This window comes from Colias croceus, chromosome 23, assembly GCF_905220415.1.
Source record: "Colias croceus chromosome 23, ilColCroc2.1".
NCBI classification, from domain to species: Eukaryota; Metazoa; Arthropoda; class Insecta; order Lepidoptera; family Pieridae; genus Colias; species Colias croceus.
The window spans coordinates 2,135,162-2,163,159 of record NC_059559.1 but is presented as its reverse complement, the minus strand read 5'-3'; the positions used below and the strand labels follow the sequence as shown (position 1 = coordinate 2,163,159).

General features: G+C 38.7%; 1 protein-coding gene across 6 annotated transcripts in view; it reads right to left on the bottom strand.

The window, feature by feature from the left end:
- LOC123702464 (protein hu-li tai shao) overlaps nucleotides 1-27,998 on the bottom strand; it is a 91,762-nt gene that overhangs the window by 14,852 nt on the left and 48,912 nt on the right. For 2 of the 6 annotated variants that reach the window (XM_045650222.1, XM_045650224.1), the window contains exons 3-16: nucleotides 19,610-19,732; nucleotides 18,877-19,050; nucleotides 18,287-18,419; nucleotides 17,462-17,632; nucleotides 16,546-16,713; nucleotides 15,735-15,859; nucleotides 15,487-15,582; nucleotides 14,992-15,129; nucleotides 8,301-8,395; nucleotides 7,332-7,452; nucleotides 4,241-4,264; nucleotides 2,190-2,300; nucleotides 966-1,097; nucleotides 249-408 (exon numbers count right to left, since the gene is read on the bottom strand). In XM_045650222.1, coding sequence (XP_045506178.1) covers nucleotides 249-408; nucleotides 966-1,097; nucleotides 2,190-2,300; nucleotides 4,241-4,264; nucleotides 7,332-7,452; nucleotides 8,301-8,395; nucleotides 14,992-15,129; nucleotides 15,487-15,582; nucleotides 15,735-15,859; nucleotides 16,546-16,713; nucleotides 17,462-17,632; nucleotides 18,287-18,419; nucleotides 18,877-19,050; nucleotides 19,610-19,711 — 1,750 coding nt within the window. In that variant the 5' untranslated portion in view covers nucleotides 19,712-19,732. Of the gene's footprint in view, nucleotides 1-248; nucleotides 409-965; nucleotides 1,098-2,189; nucleotides 2,301-4,240; nucleotides 4,265-7,331; nucleotides 7,453-8,300; nucleotides 8,396-14,991; nucleotides 15,130-15,486; nucleotides 15,583-15,638; nucleotides 15,860-16,545; nucleotides 16,714-17,461; nucleotides 17,633-18,286; nucleotides 18,420-18,876; nucleotides 19,051-19,609; nucleotides 19,733-27,998 lie in introns of all 6 variants that reach the window. The other 4 variants (XM_045650221.1, XM_045650225.1, XM_045650223.1 and 1 more) reach the window with 2 other exon arrangements.

Here is a 27,998-nt window from a genome sequence, read left to right as displayed (position 1 = left end):
CTAAAGCCCCACTCACACACTCCCTCCTGCCACATCCAATCTTAGTTATTATAAAGGCGCACTCACACTCACTCCTCTGCTTCCTCTCCATGATGCAACTGTACTCGTCCATATCTCTATCATCACTTATACCTCATTACCACAATTCTTTAATTTCTTTTAGATAAATAATAAACCCCCGCACACACTACATCCATCACCTCTCACACCTTCACATCAAATCTTAGTTATTATAAAGGCGCACTCACACTCGCTCCTCTGCTTCCTCTCCACGGTGCGTCTGTACTCATCGATCTCGGTATCGGTCACGTGGTCGAACGGATTACGCGCGTAAGGCGCGCTGTACACTGTCGCGTTGTGCTGGTAGCCGCGTTGGATGATGCCCTTGGACGCGGCGCCCATTAGCACCTGGGGAGGACGAGAGTGTGAAACGCTATATGTGGTAATGTTAAAAAATTGACAAAAATAACAAATAATTGAAAATTATTTTTCCTTTAAGAGTGTAAAATTCCGTGTCACCGTTAAAGGACTATAAATTTCAGACTAAGATTTTTGTTAGCTCAAAAAGTACATGAAGTTTAATTTGAGACGGTATTTTTTAGTCTCCACAAAGATTCGAACCCAGGATGAGAACTAATAACACCAGAAGAGTCTTCGATCTTGATCGCCTTAATACCACGAATGTCTAAATATTATGAGAGTTAAAAGGCATTCTGGTATATTCATACAGATATACCTCTTCTTGATGGGTGAAGATACGCGGGTTACCATAATAAAGTCAAAGATGTATAAATAAATAAATAAATAAATATATTATAGCAGTATTACTCCCAATGTGTTACATAGGCACTTCACCAATTCTACTAATGATTATTCCTACTAATAACTCTTACTCAAACTCACCACATGACTCACTAAATATCCTGACTCTTACTGACCCACCTCAAATCCTAACTCAAACTTACCACATGGTCCCCAGTGTGCGTGTTGGCGGCATCTTCACCAACCAGCTTGGCAGCTTCATCCCAAGTCACACCCTCGAGTATGTGCGACTGCGGACCGGCGCTTATCTTGTCCGCGCGACGATTATCTTTGATCTATACGCGTTTTAGGTTATATTAGTGTATTTTTTATTTATTTTATTGTACAGGAAGCAATAATTCAAGAAGCAAACTCCCCTGTTCGTATATATTTAAATCGTAATGTACACATGCGTGATCAAATGCAATATCTACTTCAAAGATGTGTATGCAAAATAGTAAATTCAGCGATTTTGTTTAAACTCTTCAAAATTATAGGATCGTCTAACAAGTGACAACAGGACATGCACAAACAATTTAAAAAGCAATTCATACAAATAATACGCATGTAATCAGACATTAAAAAAGTGCTTCACCGATTTTGATGTTTCTTGCATTAACTTGATATTTGCCACTTTACAATCAAATATAATACACTCAGATCATGCAATTTTAAGTGCAAAATGCAATACATGTGATATTTGATAAGTCACCATTCCACCATTACACAAAATTGATTTTCTTAAATATGATTTCAGTAAAAACATAACATTTTATCGTTAGTTAGTTATCATATAGATTATAGATCAATACCAATATTAAAATTGCCACTCGGTTTTGCTTTCACATTAAAGCTACAGCACCGATTTGGAAGAATAAAAAAAAGAGTGTGTGTACTTATGTACACGCGTTAGAAGTTATAGGTACTTCTTTGGCGTATGGAAAAAAATACTAGAATATACAACTTGAACATAGTTATCAATTTTCATACCACCTAGAACTAACTTCATGCTGTTAAATTTAGGTGTCGGTGTGCGCGCACATCGAAAAATTCACTCTCTTCATTTTTCTCCATCGCGCCAAAAGAAGTATAACTTCAAAATATAATTTTCAATACAAAAAAAAATATGACGTATTCTTTTTTTGTTTTTGGCTTATTTATCGAGCTTTACCAGATCACGATTATGACATACATTCGTATCCCAAATGCATTGTACAGTTCGATTCGAACTTAATAGCGATTCGGAAGTTAGGTGCAGGTCACACAGGTCCCTTAACGTACCGCTAATACTACAAATTGTTTTCTGCGCATCGGATCGTACGATGTTCCGAGCCGCCATTAATTTTGAACCGTACTATACAAACCATACAAAATCAAGAATAACTAACCTGCTGTTGCAATTGCTTAAACTCCTTCGGGTTCGTGTTCTTCGGCACAAACTGTAGCGTGTCTATCTTGACGGGCGTGCCGGAGTGCGCGGGCGAGCCGTCTTGCACCCACTGTGCGTACGGAAGGGTCAAATTAGTTGAATGTTGCCGTTGGGATGGGGATATTTGCCAAAAAAGTGGGGAGTTTTGCAAAAAAAAGTGGGGAGAATTGTGAAAAAATTGGAGAAAATTGCGAAAAAATCAAAGCGAAGCCACCCTGGCATCATCGAGCGTGTACAGTACAGTATATTATTTTAATGATCCGCATGCAAGCGAAACTGGATAAACGGTAAAACAAAAAAGAGCGTGTCAGAAGTGAAACTTCTTTAACGAGATTCGAAGATACAAAAATCGTCGCCTTACTCCGTGAGGGTATTGCCAAGATGCGAACTTGAAATTTAGCTCTCAACGCGCCTAAAGAAGTTTCACTTCAAAGAACAGGGGAGTAAAGGACGGCAACAATTCGACCAATTCGTACCCTTCCTACACTGTACAACCTCGATGGCAACCAGGGGTGTTAATAAAATGCGTTTGAATGTTAATGCGCGCCATGAAATGATCGAATCGAGACACACTCGCGCCGTCCCTTTCGCACTCGCGGTTTAGTACTCATGCTGTCTCGCTCGTACTTAGGGATGGCACGAGAGGTTTTAATTCGATACTTTTACGACACGTGTTATAATGTAAGGAGTTGACGCAACGTGAGAGACCCGAATGTTAGATACAGCCCCTAGACTATATTAACTTAGGACCGTAATAGAGATAGATAGAGAGCTCGCCGTCGGATTGTTTATGTCATCTTATCACAAGTGTCAAGTGTAATTTTTGAACACATTAAAAAAAAATAACATTTACATTTTTTTGTATAAATACAGAAGACAATAACATTTTTACAAAAGCGTAAATACATTAGTTTAGTAACGAAAGTTAGGAAAATATATGAAGATCAATTATATTTGGATTTAATTTTAAAAACTTAAGTTAACATTATCGTCATATATTCCTCTCTTTCTCCCAAATAACTTAAAAAATCTTATGATAGTATATAATTATTGTATTATTTCAACTATTTAGAGAAGACAATTTTCTTAGCATGAGTCTTTGCCAATTGATAGAATTGCTGTCAGTTATTAATACAGATTAAATCTTTTCGAATAAAAAAAAATTTTTCAACATTTGATTACCAATCTACCTAAATTCGTGGTGAAAACGGCTAAATAACACAAATATCATGAATACCGTTTATTCATATGTATTTTCTTAATAATATATTTTCTTATTTAAATTATTACATGAAAAACATTTACGATGAAAAAAATGAACGATGCGTGTGTATGATGCGATTTGAGAAACTTAGTGCAATAACATAGTACTTATGTGCATACAATATAAGACATTTTATAGTATCAATACGTCATAATAGACTTACCTAAAAAGATCGATTCTCAATGATAACAAAAAACCTCAGTTCACAATAGTTTTATCAATATACTAGCTGTGCCCCGCGGTTTTACCCGCAGTACTCCGCTCTTGTTAGCGTGAAGATATATAGCCTATATCCTTCCTCGATAAATGGGCTATAATTATTATAATTAACTATTATATTAACGCCGAAAGAATTTGTCAAATCGGACCAGTAGTTCTTGAGATTAGCGCGTTCAAACAAACAAACAAACTCTTCAGCTTTATAATATAAGTATAGATTGCCAAAAATACAGTAAGAACTAATTCAAATAACCGACAGATTTCGGTTCAGTTCCTAAAAACAGAAAATATACTCTGACAGAAGTATGTCCAACATTTTGCTTAAAAAAGCACTGAAACATGTTAAAAATCTGTCCCATACCACAATAATAATAATTCATAACACCACGAATTCAGATTATTAATAATAATAAATAATAAACAACAACAATCCAAAAATCACATGACTCAAACAATCCGACAGCGAGCCCCTAAACTATAAAGTGAAGAAATAGTTTTTTTAAATATCAAATTATTCTAAACAGTACCTCTTCGTTGTTTGCGTCGACCCACTGCAAAATATTATTATATTAGTCACACAAACACACAAAAACACGTTTATTTATATATTAATTAACTTCAAAAGCATTTCATCAGAGTGCGTCGTAAAGAATAGAAAACTAGTTGTTTTTATACCATTCATATTTATTTATTCATAGAATCTATAAGCACAATATTTTGAAAGCGAATATAATGTTCTGGGTCTCTTACAAATCTCTTATTGGCTCATTAAAATTGAAATTAATAGCATATATAATAATAAAATGTGTTCGTGTACTAGTGTATACATGTAAGAAGTGAAACTTCTTTATGATCTTATTTTTCAAAAAATAATTTACTATATGCAACTTTACAGAAATACGTCGAATCACGCGTGCTAGGGATAAGAAAAAGATGGCGCGTAACGGAAAAATGTCACGCGTAAAAAAAAAATGTTTCACTAAATTTTTTTTTAATAGATAGAGTGATTCAAGAGGAAGATTTTAGTATATAATTTATTAGGTTTTAGACAAAGCGGGCGAAGCCGCGGGCGGTAAGCTAGTAAATTAAACTTTAAAGAGATTTGTAAGAGATTTACCGAACGCATAAACCAAACGCACACACGAGCGTTGTTACACTAAAAAATAATATATTTGGAATACGCTTAACATTACAATATTTACTAGTTCGTAATATTTGAGCGAACTATTAGGATGTTATACATAAATAAAAGGAATGTTAGCAGCCCTACGCTATTTTATAAATACGATTGGCAGTGGCAACCCTAGCTTTTTTTCTTTCTTTATTATGGGCAGTGGCAGCCCTAGCTTTTATTATATTATGTGAAGCGAAACTGTAAACTTCTTTCATTAGTAGAGTAACGTTATTATAAAATATAGAGATATTCATTCTGTCTCTTTCTTTTGTTGCGAATCATGTGAGAGGGCAATATATTTCCTTTTCAAATTTAAAAATCTCTCTTTAACTATTTGCTGTTTGAGAGATTTGAGATATTTGTATGATAACTTAGATAAATATAGGTTTAAAATTCTGTATTAATGAACTGTTTTTTGTGAATAGCATCCTACTCCTATTATAAAATACGAAAGTTTGTGAGGATGTGTGTGTGTGTGTGTGCTTTCACGCAAATACTGCTGAACCGATTACAATGAAATTTAGCACACATATGGAGGGTAATTTGGATTAACACATAGGATAGGTTTTATCCCGGAATTCCCACGGGAACGGGAACTATGCCGGTTTTACTTCGAAAACGCGGGCGAAGCCGCGTGCGGAAATCTAGCAATTTTATAAAAAAAAACGTACTAAACAATAATTGTAAGATAATCTTGAAACAGGACCACCCTAGCATGGTCTCGTTCTAACACACAGCAATTGCTTCAAAAGAAAGAGACAACTATATCAACATACTATTTTATAAGAAACATTAAGAATAGAGATTGCCAATACCTTATCATATATATAATTAATAATAAATAGACCAATTTAATTCAAATAGACATAAATAAGATTACACAATAACATTTATATTTTTTTCCGATAAAATATACAACCAAGAAATTACTTATAGATAATAAATGCGACTATGACTTTTCCAATATATTATAAAACACATTTCGACTTAAATTTTAGGTTAGAAAAAATAAAAAATAAAAAACACGATTTAAAAAAAAAACACTGGATTTTTGTTAACATAATTGATTAATATATGAAAGAGGAATGCTATTTTTTACGCAAAATACATTTTTAAATAAATTAATTCATTAAAATTATTTTTATTTCAATATTTTCACCATATGAACATCACTACATAGTTTAAAACAAAGTCGCTTTCTCTGTCCTTATGTCCCTTTGTATGCTTAAATCTTTAAAACTACGCAACGGATTTTGATGCGGTTTTTTTTAATAGATAGAGTAATTCAAGAGGAAGGTTTTAGTATATAATTTATTAGGTTTTAGACAAAGCGGGCGAAGATGCGGGCGGTAAGCTAGTTCATTTCTATTTTTTAAATGCTAAATGATTATTATCAGAGCTTTTTTTTGTTATAATTATTCTAAACACTCTCAAACAAATAAATTATCTGTTGCACACAACACCTTTAATTCATTTTACTTCCCGCGCAAAAAAAAAAGATATTTTAAATAACATTCCTCTTTTAAAACCAATAAAAATACAAAATTGGTTAAATAGGCCACTTATAATCTAGGAAAAAAGAAAAAATAATAATTTGGTTTCCATGACAACCGTGGGCTGGCGTCGAAAAAAAAAGCGCTCAATTGTGCGTAAATAATTTTTAAATATGATTTATTTTTTAATAGCCTACTTTTTTATCGAATTTTCTAGATATCTACGCATTTAGAGGGACAATGTTTTATAAATATAACTCTACTGTGTCTATCTATGTATATATTTCTGTGTATAGTAATTCAAATAATTATTTATTATTTTTGTATTACAGGTGTATTAATATGATTAAAATATTGCAAACCTACACTGGACTCGATATTTAAAATTTGCTACCTCCCCTTAGCCTTTGCCCACTACAAGCTTGCCCAAGATACATGTCCCCGCTAACCCACGTGACCCTTCTAACCCCGTTTGACCCTACTAACCCCCGTGATATCCTACTCAGCTTTGACCCCGCACGATTTCTATCTCAGTAAATTGAATACGAACAGTATCGAAGCTTGAACAAACATACAAGCGAGCCGATTCGTCTGTTTGTATGAGTGTGTATTGTTATAAATAGTTTCAATACTGTTTGTATTCTGTTTATTGTGACGTAAGGCGTAACCAAAGTATGTATTCAGCCAGAGCGTGCTCAGCCTAACCTACCGATCTAACCCCGCCAGTCAATAGCACGCTAACATTCAACCCCTCTTACCATCCACGACCCCTCTAACCCCTGTCACGGTCGATTCCACTACTCAGCCTCAATTTACACGCACATCTATAAAGACATACCAATCTAACCCCGCCAGCCCACGGCACCCAACCCCCACTTCCCCATTTGACCCCCACGACCCGCGTAACCCCTCTCAACCCCCCTACTCGGCCTCGACCCGCACGTATTCTACCTTGGTGATCCGCTTCGGGTCGGCTGTACCGGTTTCGAGCACCTCGACCTTCTGATAGACGTTCGGCGTGTTCAGCCAACGCGTGCGCTCTCCAGTCTTGCCGTGGCCCTTCTTCCATATGCTGTGGACAAAATATTAATTTTAATAACTTATTTATAGTATAGTGCTTGACAAATGCAACGAACTTATCGTAAAAAATCCGTCATAATATAATATTAGAGAGAGACTGTTCGACAAATACAACCCAAAAAAGTAAATGAAATCCGTACAGCTATTCTTGAGTTAAGATATTTTGTAGGTAGATTTGTAACGCTACGACCAATAGTAGCGGAGCAACAAGGCAAATTGTTGCAAACATGGGATAATTCACTTATTCTCTTTGAAAAAATATACCAATTTTTGCTATTAAACACACGTTTAAAATTATTTTTGACACTTCTTGAAGACCTTAATCAAAATGAAATTAACTAAAAACCATACATAGCAATCATTACTAAAAGTTACTCTGTCTGTCTGTCTGTTACTCAACGTTACGCCTAAACTACTGAAACAATTTGCATGAATTTTGGTATAGAGATAATTTGATACCCGAGAAAGGACAAAGGATAGGTTTTATTCCGGAAATCCCATGGGAACGGAAACTATGCGGGTTTTTCTTTGACTGCGCGGGCGATGCCGCGGGTGGAAAGCTAGTAATACATAAAGTATTTCGACCCTTTTTACACGCTTTATATTAGCTTCACCTGTATGTTTGTATGTTTGTAACCGACTTCTTTGGGCGCGATTTTGACCCACTTTAAACGGCCAGATTTCGTTCAAACTTTGTAGATTTATTGAGGACCGATGACAATACACTAATTTGATAAAATTTTCTATTTTTTAGTTCGGTTTTCTATAAAAAGCGTGTTTTTTTAGTTTTTTTAAACTATTATTATTCATGACAAATAAATAAACTCATAACACACATACCCTTGCCTATAAAGCTCCTCCTCCTCCAAGAGGTAACCGAGCGAGGAGACGGCCGGAGGCACTTCCACGTCGTTCTTGGGTCGTGGCACATCGTTCTGAAAGAAAATTTGAAAAATCATTTGAAAAACAATAAAATAATCACTACATAGTATAAAACAAAGTCGCTTTCTCTGTCCCTATGTCCCTTTGTATGCTTAAATCTTTAAAACTACGCAACGGATTTTGGTGCGGTTTTTTTTAATAGATGGAGTGATTCAAGAGGAAGGTTTTAGTATATAATTTATTAGGTTTTAGACGAAGCGGGCGAAGCCGCGGGCGGTAAGCTAGACGTATTAAATGTACATGAGTCATTCATATCGCAGACTTAATGTAAGAGAGAGTATTAAATTTTAAGATATTTCTCGTGATATAAAAAAATTATTATTACCATTTGACTCATTTTGTTTAAAGTTTTTTGATATCTGCAATAGTTACGGAATAATCGCACGTGCACAATAGGCATGACGACAGTATCCATAAATGATCGTATTAGTGTTTTTATGGGAAAATGTATAATAAATAAATTCAATATAGTGACTTAAAAATCTTAAAAGCACTAAGATTAATGAGATTATCAATAAAATAAAACATTGAAATTCTGCAGTTGGCCATTTTGAGTAAAACACGCGTGACGTCACGCTTAAGTAAACAACTCACGTCAGATGTATTTTGTTGATATGAACATGTTGAGAATACGCATTTTTATTTATTTTCTATTGTTTCATGTATGCTTTATCGACTCAGAACAGAAATATAATTGCGAATTCACGAATACGTGGTTTCGGGGTTCTCCGCGCCAACTTTATACAATCATTTCTTATTATTTTCTCGCTTGAAATAATTAGAAATAATTACTAACACATTTTTGAGCATTATTTTAATGTGGATTCACACTGCAATACTGCACACCACTTATAAAATTTGAAATTCGTTTCTATAACACATATTAAATATATATTTTTTCATTTTCTTCGCAATGCATACAAATAATTACGTATTTACTAAAGAGTGACGTCACGCTTACGCCATGACACCTGCGAGCTGTTTTGGCACAGTTGATAAATATTTTTTGAAAAATGGCTTTTATCTTCGTTCAATTTAAGTATATTTGTGGCTAACACACAATATTTTAATGTATGTATTTTATCATACGTATTTATTACACACAACAAGTATTTAAATATTTTATTTCATATTTATATTCGTATTTAAGTATAACACAAACATTCATTACACAAAAACACAAGAAATACAGACATACATTACTCTTATACAAAATAATTATAATATTTATTATTTCATGACATAGTCGCGGTATTTGCGTAGTATGCGTGCCGCGACTAAATTATCACGGATCCAGCGGGTAGATCGTAATACTTTGCATTCAAGTTTCTTAACAATTTAAAACTAACAGTTCGATCTTAGCTATTGAATACGCTCATTGTCAGTTTCTTTAATTTGGTGTCCTTTAATGTTCAAAGTGTTGTTTCACGTGTATAGTAGTTATAATACAGAATCCTCTCTCCTTCTGTGTAGACTGTGGAGTTAATAAACGATAAATAAATTGTGAGTGTGTGTATAATTAGTGCATAACCCAAAACTCAAAAGGTACCGTGCCTACATAGTCATTTACACGCACCCCACAAATTGGTGACCCCTCTGAACACTATATACATATAAAAACTATGTCCAGTGCAAGTGATTCCGAAAACGCTGATCGAGTTAATACTCAAGCGCGAAGGTGCGTCAAAATGGCGGAACGACCGTTGCACGTGTCGCCCGCCCAGCAACCATCTGTTAATTTACGGATCCCACCTTTTTGGCCTGAAAAGCCTGCAATATGGTTTGCACAAGTCGAAGGACAATTTGCTATTATGAACATTACTGACAATGCTACCAAATTTTATCACATATTGGCAACATTAGATCGACAGTATGCGGTCGAGGTCGAAGACATCCTTACCGGCCCTGCTGATTATAATAAATTAAAATCAGAATTAATTAAAAGATTGTCCGTATCCAGAGAAAATAAAGTGAAACAGCTGTTGATGCACGAGCAGCAAGGACTACGTAAGCCGTCCCAATTTCTGCGGCATTTGCAGCACCTGGCGGGTCCCGAAATCCCAGAAGATTTTTTGAAAACAATCTGGACCAGCCGGTTACCTGCCGGATTGCAGCCGATCGTGGCGTCACAGCCTACGCTACCCCTGGACGCTCTGGCCGAGTTAGCTGATCGTGTAAATGACATCGCGGCTCCTACCACTCATGTTGCGGCAGCTTCAGCATCTTCATCTTCATCACCTATGGACGAGTTGGCACGCCAGGTGGCGGAGCTGACGCGCCAGGCGAGCGCGCTATCCGCCCAAGTAAGCAGTTCCCGACCCGGTCCCCGTGTGCGCAGAGACCCCTCTCCCCATCGTCGTCAACAGTCTTCTTCTCGACGGTCCCACTCTAATTACCGGCGTTATCCTATCTGCTGGTATCATAATAAACATGGCACAAAGGCTAACAGATGCATTAAGCCATGCGACTTCAAGGCATCGCACGACACGAAACGCGTACCACACTCAGTGATGGCGACTAACGCCTGTCCCATTTCCCCTGGTCGTCTTTTCATTACGGACCCCACTCTAAATGTTGAATATCTAATAGATACCGGTAGTGATATTTGTGTTTTCCCTATAACTGCTGTGTCTGAAAAAAGATGTAAAACTAATTACCAACTGTGTGCTGCCAATGGTTCCGTCATCGATACTTACGGTTACATTCAGTTAAATCTCAACTTAGGCCTACGTCGCGTATTTCCATGGCGTTTTGTTGTAGCTGACGTCACTAAAGCTATTATTGGTGTAGATTTTCTTTCACATTACCAAATTATAGTTGACGTAAGTAAGAAACAATTGATCGATGGCTTAACCAATGTCAGCAGCTCAGCAATAAATTGTAATATGATTAATTGTAATATTTCCAGTGTTAAGGTTGTAACTGGTGGTGATAGTAATTATCATAAAATTTTAGCGCAATACCCAGAACTAACACGCCCCGCTGGTACTCCAGGTATTGTCAAACACAACACTACACACCACATTCGCACAACTCCTGGCCCTCCTGTTTCCTGTTCCCCTAGACGCTTGGCTCCTGACAAACTCAAAATAGCAAAGCAGGAATTTGAGGCTATGATAGCCAACGGAACAGCCCGTCCATCTGACAGCCCGTGGTCGTCTCCGCTTCACCTCGCATCGAAGAAGGACAATGGATGGCGTCCATGCGGTGACTACAGACTTCTCAACGCAAGAACGATACCAGATAAGTATCCAATCAGGCACATACAGGACTTTTCACACTGTCTGTCTGGTTGTACTATATTTTCTGTCATCGATTTAGTTAAGGCGTACAATCAGATTCCTGTTTCTGAAGGCGATATCCCGAAGACGGCAATCACCACACCCTTCGGTTTGTATGAATTTCCTTTTATGACTTTCGGACTTCGCAACGCAGGTCAAACTTTTCAGAGATTTGTCGATGAATTGACACGAGGCCTAGATTTCTGTTATCCGTATCTCGATGACTTCCTGATATTCAGCAGATCAGCACAAGAGCACGAAGACCACCTGCGCCAACTCTTTACCCGTATGAGAGATTATGGTGTTCTTATAAACACAGCCAAGTGCGTCTTCGGAGCTCCTAAGGTAACATTTCTAGGCTACGAAATCTCTGAAAGGGGAACCAAACCTTTGGACAGCAAGGTGCAAGCCATCGCCGATTTTCCTGTCCCAAGAACTGTTCGAGAGCTTCGAAGATTCTTGGGCATGGTCAATTTCTACCGACGTTTCTTGCCCAATGCTGCCCAAATTCAAGCACCATTAAACGCCTTGCTTGTAGGTTCTGTTAAAGGTTCTCATCCCGTGGTCATAGAAGGAAATTCGCTGCAGTCATTCCAAGACTGCAAGAAAAGCCTCTGCGAAGCTGCACTCCTTGCTCATCCTGCCAGTGAAGCTAAATTAGGACTCGTCACTGACGCTTCTGATACAGCGATAGGTGGGGTCCTACAACAGCTTAAGGATGATGATTGGCAGCCGCTCGCATTCTTCTCGCGCAAGCTGAGCCCGTCACAGGTAAAATACTCACCATACGATCGAGAGCTCCTTGCCATCTACGAGAGTATACGGTACTTCCGACACATGCTGGAGGCTAATCACTTCACGATCTATACTGACCACAAGCCGTTATGTTACGCTTTCCACGAGAGGAAAAGTAACTGCACGCCGCGTCAGTATAGACACCTCGACTACATCTCGCAGTTCACAACCGACATACAGCACATATCAGGTGCAAATAATGTCGTCGCTGATACTTTATCGCGCGTATGTGAACTGCAGAGGCCGGTCGATCTAGAAGAGATGGCAAGGTTGCAAGCTTCAGATCCTGAACTCACTGCGCTTCTCAAAGGCGAATCATCTCTTCGCCTAAAACGGATGAATGTACCTGGAAGTCGTACTCCGCTGTACTGCGACGTCAGTACAACGACTCCCAGACCTTTCGTTCCTACACAACTGCGTCAGCAGGTTTTCAATTGTCTGCACTCATTAAGCCACCCAGGTGCAAATTCTTCAGCCAAGCTCGTTGCACAAAGGTTTGTCTGGCCTTTAATGCGGAAGGACTGCCGCGAATGGTCTAAGGCATGTTTGACCTGTCAGCGCTCGAAGGTAAACAGGCATGTCGCGTCACCTATTGGTACGCTCGCTTTACCTTCAGCGCGATTCAAACATGTCCATATAGACCTAATCGGCCCTTTACCACCTTGCGGTGATTATCGGTATTGCCTAACAGCCGTCGATCGCTTCACGCGATGGCCGGAAGCTGTACCACTTACCGACATCACCGCAGAAACAGTCGCGAAAGCTTTTGTGTCCTGCTGGGTAGCCCGTTATGGTTGTCCCACCGACGTCGTTACTGACCGCGGTGCACAATTTCAATCGGCCCTATTCCAGCAGCTCGCTAAGTCTATCGGCTTCGATCACCGTAAGACAACGGCATATCACCCGCAGTGCAACGGCTTGGTGGAGCGCTTCCACAGACAATTGAAAGCTGCAATTACCTGTCACGCTGACGCAAACTGGGTAGAAACACTACCTCTCGTGCTCCTCGGCATAAGAAGTGCTGTGAAAGAGGATCTACACTCTTCCTCAGCTGAGCTGGTTTTCGGTGAACCACTTCGCCTACCAGGTGAATTTTTTGGCCACGACACTTCGTCTTACACTACCGATATCACCGACTTATCAGCTCGGTTGACGAATTTCGCCAGGCATATTCGTCCTGTACCAACTCAGCATCACGGCAGGAAAAAAATATTTATCTACAAAGATTTAGCCACATGTAGTCACGTATTCCTTAGGGAAGACGCACTGCGTGGCTCCTTGCAACCCGCATATACAGGACCATATGAGGTCATTTCTAGAGATAAAAAATTCTTCAAAATTAAATTAAAAGGAAAGTCAACGACGGTAAGCATAGACCGCCTTAAGCCAGCCTACTTACTTTCGTCTTCTCCTGAAAACCTTCCTTCTCCCGCTCTTCCACCTCCCAGTCCTCCCCTACCTCTTCCCAGTGCTCCTGTGGCATATACCACTCGCTCTGGGAGGAGAGTTCACTTCCCAGACTTTTATCGCCCTTAACCCGGTCTCTGGAGGGGAGTGATGTGGCTAACACACAATATTTTAATGTATGTATTTTATCATACGTATTTATTACACACAACAAGTATTTAAATATTTTATTTCATATTTATATTCGTATTTAAGTATAACACAAACATTCATTACACAAAAACACAAGAAATACAGACATACATTACTCTTATACAAAATAATTATAATATTTATTATTTCATGACATAGTCGCGGTATTTGCGTAGTATGCGTGCCGCGACTAAATTATCACGGATCCAGCGGGTAGATCGTAATACTTTGCATTCAAGTTTCTTAACAATTTAAAACTAACAGTTCGATCTTAGCTATTGAATACGCTCATTGTCAGTTTCTTTAATTTGGTGTCCTTTAATGTTCAAAGTGTTGTTTCACGTGTATAGTAGTTATAATACAGAATCCTCTCTCCTTCTGTGTAGACTGTGGAGTTAATAAACGATAAATAAATTGTGAGTGTGTGTATAATTAGTGCATAACCCAAAACTCAAAAGGTACCGTGCCTACATAGTCATTTACACGCACCCCACATATTACCGAAATATAGGGTTTTTCTTGTATAGTGAACGTATACACACATTATGGAAGAGGATTTCAAAATCTTTCGTCATGCCTATTATCGATTACATTCAGTATTGTAACAATAACATTCATATCAATTCGCGGTTCAAGTTCAAAATGTATGTACTAATATTATAAAGAGGAAAGGTTTGTAATTATGTATGTATGTATGGTTTTCACTCATAAACTACTGGACCGATTTTGATGAAATTTGGCACAGACAATCTTTAGACCCTGAGAAAGAACATAGGCTACCTTTTATTGCGAAATATGTACCACGGGCGAAGCCGGGGCGGACCGCTAGTATTTATTACCACCCGCACAGAATGAAAAAATAGAATTTATTGAAAATTTTAATAAAAAATAAGCAATAATATGCTCGTATTCACCTTAATAAGCGGATGTCTGTATATATACCCGGTGCGGAACCCGGCGTTGTCGAGCATGCGCATCAGCGCCTCGAACTCTTCGCCACCGACGCGCCACTTCTTCTCGTCCGCGGGCGGTTTGTGGGTCGACTCGTATATCTGAAACATTTTAGGGGATAATTTAACGAATTTATTTCACATTTTTGTCAGTTTGTCTTTTATTTATAGAAGTAATAACAGTTTAAAGTGACATGTGGTTATAAATTTACAGAAACAAAACAACTGTGACTAGTGCCAGCGCCACCATCTGCTGACGACGTTTGGCCAGCTTTTAACAAACGGCGATTCTTATGAACAATATTGACCAACAATAATCAACCTCACAACATTATAGCCTCCTCCTTTTTTTGAAGTCGGTTAAAAACGGCCAGTGGCAGCGCAACGACCCGCATCAGCACGTAACAGCTCACCAACTATGGCCAACATTGGGCCAGCGTGGGCCAGCGTTGCACGCACCTGGCGGCGGGTCTCGTCGTCCAGCACGCTGAGCTCGTCGGGCGGCAGGGCGGCCAGCCGCAGCTGCACGTCGCACGCGGTGTTCAGGTTCTTCGCCTGCAGCAGGCTGGTGGCAGAGAGGCTGGGCCAGCGTGGGCCAGCGTTGCACGCACCTGGCGGCGGGTCTCGTCGTCCAGCACGCTGAGCTCGTCGGGCGGCAGGGCGGCCAGCCGCAGCTGCACGTCGCACGCGGTGTTCAGGTTCTTCGCCTGGTAGAACGCCTCCTCGAGCGTCGCGCCGCAGCACAGCGCGCCGCCGCCGCTCAGCATCAGCACCTTCGAGTGCGGGCCCAGCGCGCGGACCAGCTTCTCGCACTCCTCGTTGTCGAGGACGCCTGCAATTGGGAAATAGCACTAGATTAGCAACAGATTGCGGCTGCTGGAGTAATTTGTAAAGTTTGGCAAATATGAAAAGTGCACGGGTCACACGTTTTATATGTACTACAAACAGGAAACCGTAAGATAAAAAAGTAGAAGAAATTATTTAGCGGAAATAAAAAAATATATATATCGGCTTCAGAAAATATAGTTAACTATATTATCAGAAAGCGGTAAAGAAAAAATTGAAAAATAAATATAGAATGGGGAACGATTAAAACTTGAAATTCTGTCATAAAATGTTAATTAATATCTAAAACCATTCGGAGTTTTATAACACAAAGCAATAGGGCTCATCCTTAGGATAAATGGACACGCCCATATAGTATTAGTAAAATCTTATGCTAGTGTTAGTATTACAATTACCTATTACCTACATACATTTATTACCTAATGTATGCTTTTAACATTATCAAAATAATTTAATTCCTTTGTACTTTTACTTATCCGATCTCTAATAGAAAAAATCTTTTGTAATGACTTCCTTATCTAAATTCGAGTATTTCAACAATTGTATGTCGTGGACTTGACACAACGCGGTCTTTCGACACTAGAATACACCCACACGCTTCGCGTTGTGTGTAAGTTTATGTGTAAATGTGCGTGTGTGTGTGTGTGTGTGTGTACGTGTGCATACACTCACCCAGCGGTACCCGATGGTACGCGAGTTGGCCAAGCGTGGCCGCCTCAGCGCAGAGCGCTAGCAAGCCACGCTTAGTGGACGATATGGCGAGCGCGGACGGCGAGCGCAAGTGCAGCACGCAGCGTATGTCCGGTCGGGCGGCGTGCACGCTGGCGTGGAGCGAGAAACCTGTGGAAAATGAGGGAAATATTGGGAAAACTATGCGTTTGTAGTTGTTTAAAAAATTATACACATTGTGTTTCGAGTAAATGAAATTTTTAATTATATAGTTATACTAGCTTTCCACCCGCGGCATCGTCCGCGCAGCCAAAGAACAACCCGCATAGTTCCCGTTACCGTGGGATTTTCGGGATAAAACCTATCCTATGTCCCGGGGTAAAAAGTAGCCTATGTCCTTTCTCGGGTATCAAAATATCTCTATACCAAATTTCAAGCAAATTGGTTCAGTAATTAAGGCGTGATTGAGTAACAGACAGACATACAGAGTTACTTTCGCATTTATAATATTAGTATGGATTTGGTACCAAATAAAATAAATGGACCCTAAATAAGCATGGTCGAAGACATTACTGCAAATGCAGGTTTTCAGTGGAGAACATTATGAATAAAAGAAGAATTACCATGTTAAGGCGGCTTTACCATTTTGTAGACTCAACCTCAATATTAACAAAGAAATTTATCGTCCCTCTGGTCGACGACAGTCCCTTGCATTTCGACCTTCACCAGCGAGGAACCCATCACCTATAACTTCATTGCCTGGCCACATTTACTCTTTCGTACACTCACCCTCAACATTAACAGGGAAGTTGGTCGTCCCCTGGTCGACGACAGTCCCCTGCATGACGACCTTTACGAGCGAGGAACCCATCACCTATAACTTCATTGCCCTGCCACATCTACTCTTTCGTACACTCACCCTCAACATTAACAGGGAAGTTGGTCGTCCCCTGGTCGACGACAGTCCCCTGCATGTCGACCTTCACCAGCGAGGATGCGGTGACCTCGTGGGGGAGGATACCACGTGGTGTGGTCAGCACTTGTTCCACCGCGGTGTTCAGACGAGCGGTGATCTGACCGCTGAAGCCGCCTGGAAATTTTTATTTTAGTATTCGTTTTGAATGGGTACAATGTTGGTATGACAATGTCAATGATTTATAAAGCCAAAGTTTTTATATATGAACCTTCCATCAGAAATAATTTTATAAATATTGAAAATATTGAGCAACACTTAAAATGGTCTATTCAATAATATCCGACCGATCATGTATCATTCATTGAAATTCACACCTTATTTAGTAGCAGCTTTTAAAATCTATTGTATTACAGCTCATTAGAAAACTCTTTCTAAAACACGCATAAGAGAGCTTCGGACACTTTTCTAGCATGAATATGAGTTTAATTTTTTATTGTGCGTCAATAATTCCAACTTTGTGTAAATATGTTATTGGTATAATTTTTTGAAGTGAAACTTCTTTAAAGGGGTTGGAAAAAAATTAAGTGTAACATTTTTTCGTTACGCGTGACATTTTTCCGTTACGCGCCCTCTTTTTCTTATCCCTACCACGTGTGATTCGACGTATTTCTGTAAAGGCAACTTTACTAATTTTAAATTAATATAATATAGTAAATTATTTTTTGAAAAATAAGGTTATAAAAAGTTTCACTTCTTACGTGTGTACACTAGTACACGTAAAATTTTTTTTTCTTTATTTCTATTATTATTCACAATTGATTAACTCACTCTGCGTCCAACCAAAGAGATCAACCAGACGATAGACCGCAGCGAGCTTGCAGCGGAGGATCTTCTCTCCCTTCTCGTAACCGACTCCCTCGATACCTCGGATGTCGTTGATGGGGAGCACACAAGTTGGCCCCTGGAATGTGATATACCAAGATATTAGTAGTGTGCTAAAGGATATAAGGAAATATGGATACTATAAATCGATGTAGCTTTTGAAAAAAACACAAGACCAATTTTCTTCAAAGCCAGATCGCTACGTCTGAGGTTCGAATATCATCTACGGAACGACACAAATTTAGTTGTCTTCTGGTAAATATTTTTATCAGTGACATGACAAATCTTGCGTCGTATAACTTTCGGTGACTACAACGCATTGTCGGTAATTTTTCGGTCAACGAGCGCTATTGATCTTGACTGTAATGTCTCCTCTACACCACTCGCGAAATTGAACGAGGTTAGATGAATAGAATAATGTAGAGAGGCAGTTCGGCTTACTTCGTCCAACTTCACCTCGCCTCGGCCGACTTCCGTTTGTCCCAAACTAGACCCAAATACACATGCAACAGAGACCACTTTTTCCTATCACTTACCCGCAAGCTGCCCGTGTGCAGCCGTCCTCCCACCATCTCGCGGATCCTCTGCAGCAGCGGCGCGTCACCACCCTCATGCATTTGCTGGTCGAGCACGCGCTCTAGCTCCTCGCGGAACAGTTTCGACGACATGAGCGCTTCGACGCGCTTGCGTCGCTCCATCTCGCGAACATCCTGAAGACAAGAATAGGAGAACATTAGGTATTTAATCGTATGAAGTGATTGTAATTTCTTGGTAAGTAGTATTTAATCATAGGTGAAATGTGCAGTCTACATTAATTCCATCAGCGATCAGCCATCAGCCAGCAAAAAAAATAAATTGTTTAACAGAGAAAGCATAACGTAGAACTTGAATTGATGACAGGTTCAGTTGCTTCGTGTGTTTGTTCCTGTTGTCTCCACACCAACCAAATGACAGCAGACATTTTTCTACATTAGTCGTGCACAGATCGTAAGTATAGCCTCGTACAGGTGCTTCTTTTTTAAGAGACGAAAATCAATATTGACCAGAAGGGCTATTACATCAGAATTTTTGAAATCGCTCAAGTAGTTTTCGAGTTAAATCTCTCTTTACAGCATGATGTTGATGCCTTCCTAGCCGATTTCAGCTTCCATTTCATGTTGAGGCTACACGAGTTATATAGCCCTATATCAGATACTATATACTTCTTGGTGAAACTGCGTCTAAACACTACTCTTATTACCCGATTTAACAATATACAAATATACTCACAGCATCAATATCAGCCGGCCGCTGCTTTAGCCGCTCCTCCTCCTCCGCGGACAGCGTTGCGTTGCCGTTCGGCAGCGTCGTCTCTGTGTCGGTGTCGGCCATCTTTTGCACTCGTCCGCTCGTCTGTCAACAAACGAATAGATAAATAAACATTGGTGTGCTTCATTTTCAGTTATAGTAAAGAGCAGTGATGGCCGAAATATTAAGGACTTCGATTTAAATTTTTAAAAATCCGTAGATATTTTATACATCACAACAGCTCAAATCGATGAAGAATAACATCGTGAAGTCGGCAAGTGATTTCTATTTAGACAGATTGAAGAATTGACTAGATAGACGTTCTTTCATACAAAAAAAGCTAAGCTACAAGTAATACACCTAAATCCATATGAATTATAAATAATCTCGTGTCCGTAGAAGACCAGTTTATGACGTCATTAGCGCTGTCTGAAACACAAAAATAATCTAAATTCTCGTAAACCGTCAAAGACGTACATTTCGTCGTCCGTTGAGAGCTTAACTTTAAATATTATTTAATGCATTATGCAACTATGCTATTATTATAAAGCTTAGTGTTTGTTTGTTTAACCACGCTTATCTCAAGAATTACGGGTCCGATTTGAAAAGTTCTTCCAATATTAGATAGCCCGTTGATCGAGGAAAACACCGAAAACTATAAGATATACAATATATCACGCTAAGACCAATACGAGTGGAGCAATGCGTGGAAAACCGCGGGGCTTTTGGGGGATTTTACGAACCAAATTGCCATTGTTGAAATACGTCCGCGTCTGTCATCAATCCGTCACTTTTGACAGATAGCAGTTTACGTTTCAAAACTGACAGATAGAGCGTTTAGTAGTTTACGTTTTTTGTTTTTTGTAAGAATACCGCTCAAGTGTAATCTTAGAAGATATATGGCAGTTTTTAGTATGAACTAATAGTTGTATTTCTCTAACGACTTTATGCATATAAATTTAAAATTATAAAAAAGCATTTATTTACCTACTTAGTTGATGAAATATTTTATATTTGGAAAGTTCGAAAATATTGTTTTTCTTTTTAAAAGTGTTTGTCATATTATAGCAACGGTCTTTTTAAATGCATGTGTTTGATAACTATTTAAAATATAATCCTAATATTATGATATACCTGTCTAGTGTATACTATTACAGACGTAATAGTATACACTAGACAGACGTTCGTTATTTATTTTACCCAAGATATTCCGAAATGTAATCTGACACATAAAGAACAAATACCGTTTATATTCCTTTTAATATCCTCAGCTCTATAACTTCTTATAACACCCTCATAAAACTAAAGACAACTCAACTGTCCGTACACGCTCGCCAAACTACCCACATAGTGTAAAAGCTCAACACCTCGTGCGAACTCCACTTAATTTTCAATAAAGCCATCCACGTGACGTAACACTACAACGAGCATACGTTTCCTCACAAAACCGGCTCCCATCACACCGCACACAATAGAGCAGTCATCGGACTTTCATTTCTGACCCGAATGCATTTCGCGACTTGCGCAAGCGCCGTGAGATCTATGCGCTAATTAGGGCTGGCTGATTTGGGTTTAAGCAAATCTAGGCGTAATTACGAAATAATTACCTAGGAATAATACCGCTTTTTGGGTTGCTACAGCGAGAGTAGTAATAAATTACAATTCATGGCTCAGCGTAACTGAGAGGTTAGACAGCGGAGTTAAATACCAAAAAAGTATCCATTTGGTATAGCATAAAAGGCTGTTTACCTTGACCATAAAGGAGATTGGATTATTAATACAAGGACAATAATATTATGAGGACAAATATTCAGTAAAGTGCGAGCACAGGCGCGAGACGAGTACCTACCAAAGAAAACATAATAAATAATACTATAGTGCTTTCCACTAGGTAGAGTATAGATTCGATTATGGAAAGAATGCTATTCGTTGCCCAGAAATCATTTAAATGATATTTCGATACATTTACGTGCTGTGTTCCCGAACAACTACGACATTGGGGCCTTCAAGAAAAGAGCTTATTTGTCCATAAAAGGCCGGCAAAGCACCTGTAACACTTCCAGTGCTACAAGTGTTTATGGGCGGTGGTGACCACTTAACATCAGGTGGCCCACCTGCTCCTTTGCTTGCTCTGACATAAAAAAAATTACGTTTAAACGTCCACTGATAAAGGTCCTTTACCATAATATGCCATAACATACCCAGTTGAATAACGATGATAACTTTCTTTAGCATATTTAACAACAAACACTGATGTCACACCCCAGTTCTCACACTTATCGTTCGCTCATCATCATTAGTACTTACTGCCTAGTTACACACACACACAAGCATATAATTTCACACATTCACACCTGTTGATAGTCCAGTAGATAGCCTATATTCATCCGCCTTAATTATTGTAACTAGGCGTATCACGTTATCTGTTTTTTACCCACAGACATGATCATAATAGATTACTTAATCCCGTGAATCCGCTCGCTTTTTCTGATCTTGATGACATTGAAGTTGGTAAATATTTATCGACTTATCTGTTACTGGCTTTCCGCTCGCGGCTTTGCCTGCGTTTTCAAAGAAAAACCCGCATGGTTCCCGTTCCCGTGGGATTTACGGAACAAAACCTATCCTATGTGTTAATCCAAGTAAACCCTCTATATGTGTGCTAAATTTTATTGTAATCGGTTCAGTAGTATTTGCGTGAAAGAGTAACAAACACACACATACATCCATCCTCACAAATTTTCGCATTTATAATATTATATTATAGTAGGAAGAATAGAATTTATCCGTTTCGAAATCGGCAATGATAAAACGCTTATTACATTAAATAAATAAATATTTCAGGACAATTTTCACACACGGCACAATCTGATCCCATACTAAGCTTTCGCTTGTGTTATGGAAACCAGATGGCTGACAAACATACATATATAATTTTTAAATAAATACTTATATAGATAATTAACACCCAGACACAGATCAATCATCTATGTTCATCAGACAAATATTTGCCACGGGTGGGAATCGAACGACCTCTGGCTTGGAAGGCAGGGCCTCTACCAACCAAGCCAACCGGTCAGTCAACAACATTGTATTTGTGTCGAAAATATCATACCATTTAGTGCATTTCTCACTAACATATTTACAATATCAAGACCTGATAAATACCACCACAAACAGACATATAATTTCATACAAATTATTACGAACATACACATAAATCTTATTATAATGTACGCAGATAAGTACGAGACAAATCGTTCAATGTCGCTAATTATTCATTCCCACTAATAAAATGATAGCACACATTAACGTTTCAATCGAGTATGATTTACTGTAGTTATCGCATTACTCAATTATCAATACAATATTGTGAATATCGCATATTATGTAATATGTGTGATTAATGTTTCTCATTTACATAACTAGCGACCCGCCCCGTCTTCGCACGGATGCAATGCTGATACTAAGTTATATTCTGCGTGTATTATACATGTATAAATCATCCTCTTGAATTACTCTATATATTAAAAATACTACATCAAAATTCATTGCGCAATTTGCTTTTTATTGTAGTATATAGGTATGTACATTGTACATTGTCAAAGAGGCCGCTAGCTCGCTGCAAAATTTTCCTAAAATCTGAACTCCTGTATCGGTAGGGTACCTACATGAAAAAAGTCGAGGAGGCATTCCCCACCCCCCACTTTAATACAACACGAGTGGCGCGTAATCCCCACCGCATTCATACCTTCATTCGTATGAACCGCAGCTGACTGACTGCTGTCGCGGGGTCGTTGGCATGCATACATTGGTGCTTACTATAGGTATCTACTGATACAGGGCTGAAGCCACGGGCGGAAAGCAAGTTAAAGTAATTGGTAAATGATTGTACTATGAACACTTTCATCGCTAAACCACATCACCTATTTGGATAAAAGGAAGATAGATAAAGATCCGTAGTCAAATATAGGCTTCTTTTGATTCAAGTACAGTGTAAACTCTATATAACGTCACTTAAGGGACCGTGCATTTTTCGACGTTATAGAGAGTGGTCGTTAAATGGAAAGAAAGGGAAAATTGCATGATTGGTCCCGAGACAGGAATATTATTTTGACATTGCCTATGAAACCATGTTATCATCACTTGATCAAGGTCTTCATATTGAGGTTTCTTCAATTTTTTGGCAGATCGTCCATCTTCTTCGGCATGCAGAATTTTTTATTTAACGTGTAACTAACGAAAGCCAAGTAGTTGAGGTGAACATGTGTAAGTTCATTCACACAACAAACAAACGACTGCATTTCTTAGAATCTTCGGTATGTCAGTAAAAAAGAATGTACACAACTACATTTTCATTGATTTCGGCAACTTAGTACTTCCTAGTAATTGGTAATGTCTTATTTTGGTCCTTAATTATAGTGAGCGTGATGCTATATGGAGTGTATTATTGTATAGACAACAATATAAACCAACCAAAGTCGAGAAATCTTGACGTTATACGGAGTTTGACGTTAAATGGAGTGTCGTTATATAGAGTTTACACTGTATATGGTTAGTAGTTTTGCCCGCGGATGAAATGTGGAGCATAATAATTATTATACATACGACTATCTAAAAACCACAAATCCTTATTATTTGCACTGTGAATAATTAATTTGTTTTTTGTCTTTCTTTCACGTCGCAATACGCGATACGGTACTATATTTTTTGCATCTGGACTCAATCGGGACTCAGGAGACTAGACAGTGGCATAGCATCATAGGCTTTTTACCGCGGTGAAACATCTCCATTCCCGTGGGAATTTCCTTTGTCACAGCCGCGGGCGGATAGCCTCTTTATAAAAACGACTATTAAAAGTAATAAAAGTTATAAAAGTACACATTAAATCTATCATTATTTCATCTAAATAAGGTCATACTTTATGTAAGTATCGCTACATCGTATAAAACAAAGTCGCTGAGGCTGTCTGTCCGTCCCTTTATTTGCTTAAATCTTAAAAACTACGCAACGGATTTTGATGCGGCTTTTTTTTAATAGACAGAGTGATAAAAGTTTCCTTGAAAATCACTCAATCTATAAGGATATAGGGACAGAAAAAGCGACTTTATTTTATCCTATGTAGTGATTAAGTTCTAGAAAAAGCGGGCAAGAAACCGCGGGCGGAAAGCTAGTCTATAGACGCGACTATCTAATAAAAGTCTACATTCCATCGATAGTTAAATCACCTAAATAAGGTCAATACTATAATATTATATTGTATGCAATCGGGTCAGCTATTTTTACATCTTAAGTAACATCGCATTAGCCGCATACAAGCCGGTAATTTGAGGCAATAAGCCATACGAGTAACTTCCGGTATCGACATATTACAGCCGTCGCTATGGCAACGGAACGTTGTACATTGCGCGGTGACTACGTTACGAAGTAAGCGTTCATTGTATGTTTTGCTATACAAGCAGCAATGTATAGATAAGTTGTAAAATGTGTTTAATCTTTTTGTAATGTACAGAGTGATCCAATTTTGGTTGTGGTAATAAAATTAAATGTTAACAAAATTACACAATTCAAATGGGTTTTTAATTTTTATTACTTGTTATTAAAATGAAAATAATCCGTTTCAATTATCATGTTGACTTATCTTATCAATACTAGCTGCCCCGGCAAACGCTGTCATTGAGGGGGATGAAAAAAAGATATTCTCAGACCTACGTGATTCGCACACAAAATTTCATAAGAATAGATAGTCATTATACATATTACATAGAAGATGATTATTACACTGAAGAGTTTGTTTGTTTGTATTCTTGTTTGAATGATACGTAGATTGATTTATCGAGCAAGGTTATAGCCTATAGGCTATATATCATATCATCACCCTAAGACCAATAGCAGCGGAGCAATGCAGGGAAAACCGCGGGGCACAAGCACAGCTAGTAATCAATAAGTACCTATTAAATTTGTCTTATACTATGTATGATGTATATTGTTATAATTTCGTGAATCACCCCCTAATCCCATACAAGAAACACAACACGCCACGCGCGCCGCACACATAATTAGGTCCCCGCGAAGCCCCGCAGCGGCGCCGCTTCCTCCGAACCGCGGGGTGAGCGTAACGTTACACGGTACACGGTACACCATGTAGGTACGTAGGAAATAATCATTGATTTTAAATTTTTATATTCGTGAACCGGATCGGTGATATTTTGTTTTTGATTGGCGAAAATTGGCGGGGCTCCTATTTCTGTGTATTAGGAAAATACATATCCAACATATAAAATAAATAAATATCTATTTGATATACTATATATATGAAATCAAGAGGTAAGTTCAGGTAAGTTTAAGGTTCATATAAATTTTGCATAATGCATTTGCATGTGAAAATTTATATATGAACCTTATAATATCACGACCGTCATCTACAGTGGTTGACGCGTAAGCGTAGAACCGAGGGAACCGATCTCCACCGGAAATCGAACCTACCCTGGGTTCGATTCTCGGAGGTGATGAAGAAAAATAATTTTTCGATGTGGCAGGACACAGAAGGCTGATCACCTACAGCTCGTCCTTAAAGCAAATCGATCAGTGTACAAGACTTCACTACCAATATCACGAAAATCTACCTTGAAGCCGTGGTGATCAACATGCATGGGTGTTAAATCATAAATAATTGATAGATTGTTCAAGCTTCTACAATAGCAAGCCATAATTTCGTGTAGATTACGTGCATGTAGTATATTTTTTGAGATCATTGTTGGCAGTAAGTTGCTTCGATAGACACATTATAACAATTCTAACACTTTACTCAGCTTATACATTCCTCACACCACACACACACACGTACAGCCGGCGGGGCCACGAAAGCCCCGACCTTAATCCGATATAATCGAATAACGATATCGATTCACAAACGCTCCACATTCAATCGTGTGTGAAATCGATTCGGCACATGTCACCGCGCCCGCCGCCGCTGCGCCGTACGGTCAAGCGCGTACCGCGTGCTAACCTACCTACTTGGTGAACTAATAAATTAATAAATCACTTTATTATAACGCACAAACGCACAACGCACCTTGCACGCCAATATCTAAATGTAAAAATGAATCCCTATATCCCTTGGTCACGGCATCACGCGTGAACGGCTAGACCGATTTCGATAATTCTTGATATAGAAGTTGAATTTAATTAAAGCTTAAAGGTATAAACCTTAACGGGTTTGACAATTTGCGAAGACGGGACGTCTGACGTAATAATAAGCTTTTTTGTACACCAAACAATATTGCACACCAATCATTGATAATTCTTATCAACAACAGGTAACAAGAACATTAAACCACACAATGAACTTGCATTAAACTAAGCTTCTTTTCCTTTTCCATATACTTCTCTCCAAAACATCATCGACATTTGACACGGCTTTCACTAGCAATCAATCAAACAATCAATCAATCAACCAATCAATCAATCAAAATACCTCACCAATCAACAACCCATCAACATTCTTATCTCTATACAAATAATATAAAGCTGACGAGTTTGTTTGAACGCGCTAATCTCAGGTACTAATTGAACACTATTGAAACATTATTCCTGCGGTAGCTGCTGGATAGGTAAGTTATGAAACAGCATTGAATAAAAAATATCGTTAAAAAATTAAACTAAATCACAATTTAGGTAATCCGAAAAAAAAATGTATTGCCACTGATCCTTGACAAGTGTACAAAGTTTGAATTAAATCTGTCTGTTTAAAGTGAAGATTTGCATACAAACATACAGGTAAAACAAAAGCGTGTAAAAAATGCGGGTGATACCGCGCCGCACAACTAGTGCCACAGCAACCCACAAGAGCATTCAATCACCACTCGTCATTGACACCATGGGGTCAGCTGCGGGTTCAACGACCTCGCCGCCATGTGAGACGTCAATTACATCTTATTGTCTATGGGCGCCTAGTACCCGTACCTACAGCGCTTATAAGGAAACGTCCTCCCACGGACGACGCGACGCGACGTGACAATTTTTTTATATATATTAATGACGGGGACAATGGAACGAGTTGAATGGATGTGAAATTGAATTGGACAGTTGAAACTTGAAAAGAAAGAGTGCAAAAAATGTTACAATCAAATACGGCATAACTACATATATACAGCCACACGCCCCGGCAACTCCTTTGGTGGTGGCTAATACAAAATTTTGTCAATGACAATTAGAAATACATAGGTTCATACTTTCAAAATAACGCCCACGTCGCGCCCGTTGCGCCCGCTGTCCGCCACCCGACGGATTCGAGAGCTCATGATTTGCGGCCGAGGTGGAACTTTTATAAAGCTGACTATAACACGTTATACTCAAAGCTAATGTCGGT